Genomic DNA, 10,773 nt, shown 5'->3' on the forward strand with positions numbered 1-10,773 from the left:
TGAGACTGGTTCATATAGAGGACCAGGACTTCCTCCACCTCTGGTACATCTACATTTGATGACACTGATCTAAAAATGAACTATGTTTTGAATTATGAATATCAGCTAAAACTCAGTCTCGAGTCTCAGCTGATGGGAGCTCGTGCCTCAGAGGATGATCAGGTTTTGTCCCGCCCCTGAGAGGAGGGAGCGTCCCGGGGTTGGAGGACGCTGTCGTGCTAAAAACATTTCCCGCACCTCCATTCATTAGTGACAGCAAGCAGCCGAACGGGCACTCCCCGTTACCTCAACCCAACCAACTGGACTGCGCTCTGTGCTCATCGCGGCTGCTGATTACTGTGTGTTCATTACAGTCTGTGCATGAGGACCGGATCGGACCGCAGCTTTGGGACTAATAAACCGGGACACCTTCTATTCCAACATGGAGTTTGAAAGCATGATGGCGAATAACACGCTTATTAAAGCCAGAGAAGGTGAGAGGCTGTGCTTCTTTCTACAGAATTAAAGTTATTTTGTCACTGCTTTAAAGTAGCTTTAATAAAAAGACATGCAACAGGATGTCTCATGCATTTTATTTCATCTTTAATATATTCATATTAGATCAGACAAGAGGCTGACTTTAACACGTGCTGCATTTGGTTTTAGATCAACACATTTTAAGATACTTCTCTGATTTCTGTCTCACTCTTCATGACATCATCTGTGTTGGATCACAGGTGTCTGGTTGGGTAACGTGAGGACGGTGACGTCTCTAAACAACATGTTGAAAGATGAGAAATTACGAAAACTGATCCCAGATTACAAACATCTTAATGCAGAAGATTTTAAAAAAACCCTCGAGCATCAGAAACATTTCTCATCGAAGTGAAATATTATTAAATTCTCCCTGAAATTCCATGAATGTTCTGTGCAAAGAACTTTTCTTTTGTTTGTAAACAAATTTTGTTTTGTGAAAAAAATCGCGATGTGACGTTGAAGTGACATCATGGCCATCAAAGCAAGTCTGCGGAGCAATGCGGTCCCACAGGCTCTGCTTACCTGTTCCTGCAGCTATTAATAGATCATTCTCAGTAGTGGAACATACTATTGTCTGAAAACCCGACGGGCTGGGCACGCAGAGCTGCAGATGCATGCGTGCTGATGACAACACTGTTGATGATCGACGTGTAACTCTTGAGCTTTAAGGCCGAAACTAAAGGTTTCATTTTGCGTTCCTGCAGGAGGAGGAAGTAAAGGCAGGAGCTTCAAATGGAGAGACATGCTGCGTTTCCCTCACATCAGTCAGTGTGTGGACCTGGACATAGGTGTGTGTGTGTGTGTGTGTGTGTGTGTGTGTGTGTGTGTGTGTGTGTCATAAGTCCATTCATGTTTGTGGGTTTGCTGCATGAGTTCACGTCCTGTTCTGTTGCTCCATCAGAGCGAGACTACCACAGTCTGTGTGTGAAGCAGCCGATCGGAAAGAAACTGTTTCAGCTCTTCTGCCGGAGTCGAGCCGATCTGCAGAACTACATCTCCCTGCAGGATGCTCTGGTACACTGACCGCGCAGCATTGAACACTTAGAGAGACTGAGACGAACGCCTGCTCACGTGAACTGTAACACACATTACAAAATGTTGTATTATATGAAGAGAAGTCATCGAATGTGGGAGGAAATTGTGCAGCTAAATTCATCGTTGCATTGCAGGAAAAGCTTTTTGAATTAAGTTCAGTCACACTGAGATCTGAGTGCGTAATGCAAAATGGGCTAAAACATCTAAAACATTTATGGAATAACTAAAAAAGGAGAAAAATATGCAACATGAAGACGGCTGTCACGTAAGTAAAAACTGTTAAATTATAAACTCAGTTTAAGACTCGGTGAGGACAGCATCCTCTGTAGTTCACATTTACTCAAGTTCTTGATGATACATAAACTATGAAACGTTTGTTTGGAGGAGAAAGGATGTTGGACGGACTTCTTTTTAATAAGCGCAGATAAGAAGCGTGTCTTTGATACTAAAGCAGATATATCGTTTTCTAACGTCGACACTGAATGTGATCGCTGCAAAAACAATATTAGTATTAATGACGCGGTAACCAATATCTATCCAGGATATCTTGGCGCTGGATAAAGCGTACTGACCTGTGCACATTCGTGCTCTGCTTGTCTCCTTCGTCTCCTTTAGGACGCCTTTGAGACCAAGTCAGATGAGGAGAGGAGAGATTTCGGCTTCAGCATCATTCAGAGATTCCTCTGGAGTCAGGTCTGACAACAACACAGAGAACATGCTTAACAAATGAAATGAAACACTTCCTGTCTTAACGTCTCCGTCCATGTCCCCTCAGTCCAACCATTGCGTGTCTGTCGTGCAGCAGCATGAACAGAGCTGCAGCCAGAGTCTGGAGCTCGACCCCTGCATGGACGTCTTCCATGACTGCAGGGAGTAAGTTCACACAAGCTCTCTCTGTTTACAGGTGTGCATTATTTATTTATGTTAAAGACAAAACCAACTACTCTGCTTTGTGTATTAGAAACCTACACGAATACCTCTGTGGAGAGCCATTCATCCAGTACCAGGACAGCATGTTCTTTGACCGTTTACTACAGTGGAAGATGCTGGAGAGGTCAGTGTGTGTGTGTGTGTGTGTGTGTGTGTGTGTGCGCAAGGAACAAGGAAACAAAACACGTGTGGTGGTTGGTTGTGTAGCTGGTTTATCGGCTTGTACTTGAAATGTTCCGTTTTTTGTTTTTTGTTCAAACGTATCAATTGAGAATGAAAAGAACAAGCTGTGTTTCTCCTCAAGGCAGCCCATCACCAAGCAGACCTTCAGACAGTACAGACTTCTGGGGAAAGGAGGGTTTGGAGAGGTAAGCCTGCTGTCACCGGATATTTCTGTTTGATATCACTTTAAGCGTTGCTTCACACAAATGAAAGATGTCGATATATAATTTCATTTACCTCTTGTGGGATCAAATTATTTTGGTTTTATTTGTCAGGGTTGTAAGATATCCGTTTCTACTTTGACCCACAATAGATTCTTTTTGTCATTAACAAAACTCAACGGCAGCATGTTTTTTCCCATAATCAGTATCCCTGTTGTTACCAGAAACACTGAGTGATATCTCAGAACCTGCGCTCATAAAACCAGAACTATCTGCGAGGCTTGACATCCCTTCGGCCCACGAGCATCATTTTCAGACAAACAGAAGCTGTGCTAGCGAGTTGCTGGGATCAGCGTCTTTCAGGACGACCTGAGCCGTTTAATGAGATGCTCTTTCTATAAGTCGACTCAAAACAACCGCTACTGCTGCGAACATCTCGTCCTCGTCCATTCAGCTTTTCTGTTAACTATCTATATCAACTAACAGCAACAACTGTCGATCTAAGAACACAAAAGATAATGAAAATACACAAAATAAGGAATTGCTACCTTAACGTGGAGGAGTGTGTGTGACTCTGGGAGTTGTGTTCTCGGGGGCGATAGCTCCTGGAAGGGTCTCTGAAGGCCAAGTGGTGTCAGACGATTTACTGACCCGATATGAATGGTCTAGAAAGGAGAATGAACCAGATGTGGTGTGGGAGGTGGAGCGGCATCACATCCACCCATAACATTGGTTCTGGAACCAAACTCCCGGAGAGGGGCTGGACTCTCGCCTTTTGTCAGAAGTTGCCCAGTGTGAGAGGCGCCACCAACCCCCGGTTGGGAGTCCTCGCTGGGGGAACGAGAGGGTGCGACTCGCTGGAAGGAGGTATCTGATGGTTGTTTTGTGAATATACACCAAAACAGTAGCTCGGACTACCCGTCCTTCTTGGAGTCTCTGGGTTGCGTTCTGGAAATAGCGCCGACTGGGATCTCTATAGTTCCCAAGTGGTGCTTTGTTGTTGGACTTCTGTGCTAGCCATGGATTGGCCTCAACAAACATCATGTTGGAGCATAGGGCGGTTCATGAATGTACTCGGTACCAGAACATCCTAGGCCAAAGTTCTATGATCGGCTTTGTGGCCGTATCATCAGATCTGTGGCCGTATATCTTGGACACTTGGGTGAAGAGAGGAGCAGAGCTGTCAACTGATCACCACCTGGTGGTGAGTTGGATCAGATGTCTGCCGGACAGACCTGGTGAACCCGAACGTGTACCGAGGATGAACTGGGTACGTCCGGCTGAGGCCCCGAATCCAAGGTCTTAAACTCCACCTCCACAAATGTTTTCGTGCATCCCGGGACAGGCTGGGGACATGGAGTCCAAGCGGGTCATTTTCAAAGAATCCATTGTGGAACTGGCTGCTAGGAGTTGTGGTTAGAAGGTCTTCGGTGTCTGTCGTGGCGGTAACCGAAGAACAGAAGAAGAAGGCCTTTCGGGCTTTGTCGGCCCATTGGTCTCCAGAAACAGCAGACGGGTGCTGGTTGGCCAGATCAGCTGCAGCAGTTGACCGAAGCAGAACCACAGATATGGGATGTGTTCGGGGGAGAATATGGTGAAGGACTTTCGGGTTGGCCACAAGGAAGGTCAGTCAGGGAGTGTCGACCAAAAGATGCTATTTTGTTGCATCATGGGGAATGTGGGATCCAATGTTTTAGGAGCTCGACCATTGACTGTATATAAGAAGTGGACGTAGTCAACGTGACGTCACCCATTGGTCTGTGGACTGACGTTATGAAGCTTTGAGGTCGGCGATTTTGCCATCGCCATCTTGGATTACGAACATCACCAAGATTTCTTTTCAATGACAGGAAGTGACCATATGTGGACTGAGGAGTGACGTAGAGACATATACGTCTCTGGTAGAGACCTGTCAATCACCGTGTAGCCCCGCCCTAAAGCATCCCCTGCTTTATGGTCTGTGTGACTCTAAATGGACCATAATGTACTAAATGAACATCATGCTGTATTGAAGAAGACTTGAAACTAGAGATTGAGACCATAAACTCATGTTTACAATGTTTAGAGAATGAGAGTTTTAAGACACTTCCGCATCGGCTTCACTCGGCAGAACCGGAAGTTGCCGTCTGAGCTCGACCCACTCAATAATTCAGAATATATCTCTAACAAATTCTATTTCCTCTGACTTCATGAAAGTGCGATACTAAGTCTTGTGCCACAATCTTAATTCCTGCTTTGACCATGTGTTTGTTCCTCAGGTGTGGGCTTGTCAGGTGCGAGCCACAGGAATGATGTACGCCTGCAAAAAGCTGGAGAAGACTCACGTGAAGAAGAGGAAAGGAGAAACCATGGCTCTCAACGAGAAACGGATCCTGGAAGGACTGAACAGCAGATTTGTGGTGAGAGTAACATAGTTATGCTTTCTGTTTAACACTCAATCAGTCTGGTCAAATTTCATTATTTTTCTATTGTCAACAGCCCGAATAAAAAGATTAAAAGCATCCTATGAACAGGTATAAACAACACTGTGGTTTACTTTGACTCAATCCCTCGTACACCGTCCTGCTGCCACAGATACTCACTACAGCACCATAATGTGGATTAATCCGCCGCTAAAAGTAGTCCCAAAGAAAAGCACTATTTCCTCTATCTAGTACAGTAAGTACTAGATTGTGTTCGGAGATTACTGATGGAGCCGTTTGTGACGTCCTCAGTAAAAATGAGCTTAGAGCCACAGACAGGAAGTCAGAAAGTATTAAAGGATTGTCTAATATGTTGTTAGTTTTGGGTTTTTTTAGAGGATTTGTTGCCTCATACTCAGAAGCTCTGACCTGATCTACACCTCAACATGCACTTCCTCCTTCTCCGTTTAGGTGAATCTGGCGTACGCCTACGAGACCAAGCACACGCTCTGTATGGTTCTGACCATGATGAGCGGCGGGGACTTGAAGTTTCACATTCATAACATCGGGGTGCCCGGCCTGGACATGGACCGGGTGTGCTTCTACGCTGCACAAGTCTGCTGTGGTTTAATGCACCTCCACCAGAATTCAATATTATATAGGTCAGTGTGTTTCTGCATTACAGCAACATGAAGGAAGTATTGAGATGCTTTAGTTCAGTGAAAGTATTGTGAAAATACTCCACGACAAGTAGAAGTCCTGCTCGTGCATTCATGTAAAAGCAGGATTTTACTGTTGTAGTTGGTTGAGCTTGAGCTCATTTTAAACTATTAACTAATGATTATTTTCATTATGGATCGATTGATAGTTTAGTTTGTAAAAATAGAGAAAATAGAGAGAAATGGCATCAAAATGACCCATATTAACATTATTACTCATACATTATAATCATTACTAATACATTAACATTATTAACATAAATACTAATATTTAATACATTATTTAATCCAAGGAATGATTTTACATGAAAAATAACTTAAACCATGAAAACTGCTTCACATTAATCTCCTTTAATTGACTTATTGTCTCAGCTGTACTCGTTTAAGTTTTATTCATGATAATACGTCATATTCTATAAATTCTTTGAATGTTTTGTAGCAAACGTCTTGGTTTTAAAAGTATCTGAAGCTGTCCAATAAATCATTTAGTCTAAAAGACTAAATGTTATTTGATTTATTGGTGTATTTGCTACGGTGCAGTGCACATTAATAAAGCATTGCTGTAAGTACCTCACATATGTACAGTACTTCAGTACATTTATTGAACTACATTCTATCACTGATTATGAGCGATGCATTGAGTCCCGTCTCTGAATCAAATGCTGTTTTTCATCTTCCAGGGATATGAAACCAGAAAACATTTTGTTGGATGACAACGGTACGTGCAGCCACATAAACACAGACTGTTTGTTCTCAGTGCAGTAACTTGATCTACAGCCACAACTAACGTTCAATTAGAGACAACAGACAAGAAGATCACATTCCAGACTCCTGTGACACGCCGACAGCCTGTACTGCTGGCTCGGCTATTTCTAGCTCTGAAAATGAATCTGAATTATGTAATTATAACATTCGAGTTAAGCCAGACGATCGTGTTGGCGTATTGTGACTGATGGACTCAAACAAAGGCAGGTGGAGGAAGTGAAATGTCTGCGGTGATCAGGTGTGGTGTCTATTTTAAGACGCGCTCTCTGCACCTGTTGCTTCATTCCTGGCAGCATGTTTGGTCTTACGTGTTTTCATTAAAGGTTAGAGTTGTCACTTGGTTATTGCTCCTCTGTAGAGCCGGAGGGGAGAGTGAAGAATGATCAAAAGGGAAAGTACATCATAATAACAGCATCTTCTGCTGGTGTTTGTTCCCTCAAGGACACATCCGCATCTCTGACCTCGGCCTGGCTGTGAGCTTATCTGAGGGGAGTGTGGTGCGCGGCACGGTGGGCACGCTGGGGTACATGGGTATGTATGAGCCTCACAGTACCCCCCCTAAAGTACCCCCTAAAGCCTTGAACCCTGAACCCTCAGGGACTGATCTGACACCACCTGTTAAAGGGTTGAGTGTGAAAGACTGTAATAATAATAATAACTTTATTTATGCAGCACCTTTAAAAACAGAGTTTACAAAGAGCAAGACAATAACAACAACAACAGAAAGCTCAGTGAGACAGTCGATATGATCTAAATAAACTAAGAAATAAATAAAAGAAAATAAATACAAATTTGTCAAATAATTTAGTAAAATGAGGTTCAACCTCTCCTTGTTGCCCCACAGACCCTCTGGTATATATAATATAATATATAATATAATATAATAACTACGTAAGATGTGAGACAAACACTATTCTGGTGATCTATTTACTGAGTCTGATCTAAATTGTCTTGTGTTTTTGAATTTATGTATTATTTACTGAATAAACTATTTTTCCTGGTGATTTTGTTTCTCCGGGTGTTTGTTGTTGTAATACTCATTTCTGCCACAAGAGGCTGAATCACAACGCAACCTCACCTCATGTTCTGAGTGAATGTGAACATAAATGTGAATACCTTGTGTTTAGAGTTCAAGGAGAAATGAGAACTCACCTGGAAGAGAACATGAATGTCTTTAGCGCTCTTTAGAACATGGAGTAGTGGTGCACATCGCCCTCTAGTGGCCAGCATGAGTATTACAACAACAAACAAACAAAAACGTTTTCAAAGATTCATTTTGTTAAAGGAAATTAAAAAGAATATCCGGTCGAAAAACGTTTTTTTCACCCGTTCTTCACACATGAACACAGAAAACTATTGAGATCAGACTCAGAGTGGATCAACCATTCTGTCTCTCGCTTCCTCTCAGGGCTTCCGTATGATCATCGACAAATGTTAAATTATTTTGTTGGCCAAAATGTCACACAGACAGGAACGTACAGCATGTTATCATCAGCGTAGTGATGTTACCAATGAATTACTTCCAGAGAGGTCGGACCTCTTCTGAACGGTTATAGAACTCCAACTACAGAAATACAAATCAAGTCTTATTGTTGAATACGAGGGAGTAAACGATACCACAGATATAGAGCATATTAAAATCCTCCATAGCCCCCAAAGAACCAGTTCTGAAACATGAGATCAGTTTCAACTTTATGAGCAATTTTAACAAAATTTCCAAATGAGAATGTTTTGAGTTTTGTTGATTTTTGCGTCCTTGTCTCAGCTCCCGAGGTGATCGGCCACAAGCATTACGGGATGAGCGTTGACTGGTGGGGCCTCGGCTGCCTGGTTTACGAGATGACGGCGGGGCAGCCTCCGTTCCGGAAGCGAGGAGAGCATCCTAAACCCGCCGAGATGGAGCGGAGGATTCAGAGAGAAGAGCTCGAATACGGCGACAACTTCAGCAAGGATGTGAAAGCCCTCTGCTGCTCGGTACGTCCAGAAACCGGATCAGATTCTAAGTCTTTTCATAGAATCCTGACAGGTTTTCCTTTCCCTGTGTTGCAGCTGCTCACCAAGGACCCAAAAGAGAGGTTGGGGTGCCGGATGTCGGGGGGGAGAGAAGTACAGTCGCATCCTTTCTTCCAAAAAGTCAACTTCAGGATGCTGGAGGCCGGACTCGTTGAGCCTCCGTTCAAACCAGATGCAAGTGCACTAAGTATTTATCCATCTTAAAGATGGTTCAGACACAAATACCGTCCCTGCACATGTGTGTCTTACATGTTGTGATTCATCCTGTTCCATAATCATCCGACGCTGGTACAAATACAGACAAACGACGGGGACATAGAGATATATTCAGCACGGTTACAGTGTGACACTAATTCAAGACATTAAAACTCATTTATATATCTATATAATCTGCAAAGTAACTCAAGTTATTAAATACATGTAGTGGAGTCAAAAGTACAATATATTTCCCTCTTAAATTCAGAAGAATTGAAGTACCAGAAAATAGAAATACATTTAAAAACAATCATGTACAGAACTTGAGTAACTTTCCACCATCGGTGGAAGATAAATGGTGTTTTCTGATGAATAAGAAGGAAAGCTGAGCTCGGCTCCGTGCTTACTGTCAGCTGTGACGCGTTTCCTCCTGCAGCCCAGACTGGTGTACTGCAGCGACGTGCAGGACATCGAGGAGTTCTCCACGGTGAAGGGAGTCACTCTGGACCAGAAAGACAACGACTTCTACTCCAAGTTCATCACAGGCAGCAACCCTATAACGTGGCAGAATGAGGTATAAATGTATTAGTACGAGTCATTTCTGAGTTAGATCAGGATGTCTGTCCAGAATCTATGAACCTCACCTTCTTCTTCTTCTTCCTCCTCCTCCTCCTCCTCCTCCTCAGATGATTGAGACGGGATGTTTCAGGGAGCTCAATCAGTTCGGTCCTGATGGATCTCGATCTCCTGACCTCAACTTCTCCCAGAGCCCCGACCATCCCAAACGCAGCCTGCTGGACCGACTCTTACGCAGACAAGTAAGAACATACTACTGCAGTCAAAGTACTATTACCACACTGTGATGTAGTGAAGTAAAAAGTACAATATGTACCTCTGAGATGTAGTGGAGGAGAAATATAAAGTAGCAGGAAATAGAAATGCTAAAGTACCTTGAATTGGAACTTCAGTACAATACTTGAGTAAAAGTACATTTGTCCACCACTTGTGTACTGTTTGTCAAAGTGTGTGTTTTATCTGAATACTTCTTTCCTCCAACAGCAACCTCCAGATGCGTCAGATGAAAGCAAACAGGGACTGATCTCCAGTGAGAACTACATGAAGTCAGGGATGGTGAGCACGTCATTGTGAGGACGTGACGGACGGACAGACAGACAGACGGAGAGACAGACAGACGGAGAGACAGACGGACGAACAGAGAAACGGATGGACGGATGGACGGACGGACGGACAGCTTTAAAGACACTAAACACACCCAGCGGAGCAGCAACGATCGGTTCTTGTAAATCACAGCGTAGCATAAGCTCCTTTGTGTTTGTTTGACAGCTACGATACATCAGCAATACTTAGGTTAAAAAAAAAAAAAGATGTATAATTTTACTTCTCGCGCACCAACACGTCCATTGTTTAAAATGAAATGATTTGTTAAGTACTTGAATTTTGACACAAGTAGCACAGTGTGAAGATACTTCATACGACAGTAGAACGATTCTCACCAGTTGTGCTGTTTTAGCCGAAGCAGCTCAATAAACAAGATTTTTTTTTGTTTTAATGTGTGGTGGTTCAGATTCTATTTATGTACCATAAACTGTATATGAGAAGTGGACGTAGTCATCGTGACGTCACCCGTTGTTTTGTGGACTAACGTTATGAAGCCACGAGTTCATAGATTTTGCCGAGGCCATCTTGGATTACGGCCATCACCATGTTGTTGTTTTTCGCAACCAGTGAACAGGAAGCGACCATATGTGGACTGAGGAGGAGTGACGTAGAGACGCTGTATACGTCTCTGGTAGA

At 43.3% G+C, this 10,773-nt stretch overlaps 1 protein-coding gene across 1 annotated transcript; it reads left to right on the forward strand.

Annotated features, from left to right (window-relative positions):
• Window positions 1–359: 359 nt before the first annotated feature.
• Window positions 360–10,688, forward strand: LOC116398665 (G protein-coupled receptor kinase 5-like). The gene is made up of 16 exons (XM_031875162.1): window positions 360–473; window positions 1,221–1,304; window positions 1,418–1,530; window positions 2,167–2,244; window positions 2,327–2,424; window positions 2,513–2,605; window positions 2,786–2,849; window positions 5,123–5,263; window positions 5,738–5,928; window positions 6,666–6,703; window positions 7,192–7,281; window positions 8,516–8,724; window positions 8,800–8,937; window positions 9,395–9,532; window positions 9,645–9,776; window positions 10,018–10,688. The coding sequence occupies exons 1-16, from the start codon at window positions 422–424 to the stop codon at window positions 10,105–10,107; spliced, it is 1,749 nt and encodes a 582-aa protein (XP_031731022.1). The 5' UTR covers window positions 360–421; the 3' UTR covers window positions 10,108–10,688.
• The last annotated feature ends 85 nt before the right edge of the window (window positions 10,689–10,773 follow it).

Source organism: Anarrhichthys ocellatus, unplaced genomic scaffold, assembly GCF_004355925.1.
Source record: "Anarrhichthys ocellatus isolate YVR2014 unplaced genomic scaffold, GSC_Weel_1.0 scaffold87, whole genome shotgun sequence".
Classification (NCBI taxonomy): domain Eukaryota; kingdom Metazoa; phylum Chordata; class Actinopteri; order Perciformes; family Anarhichadidae; genus Anarrhichthys; species Anarrhichthys ocellatus.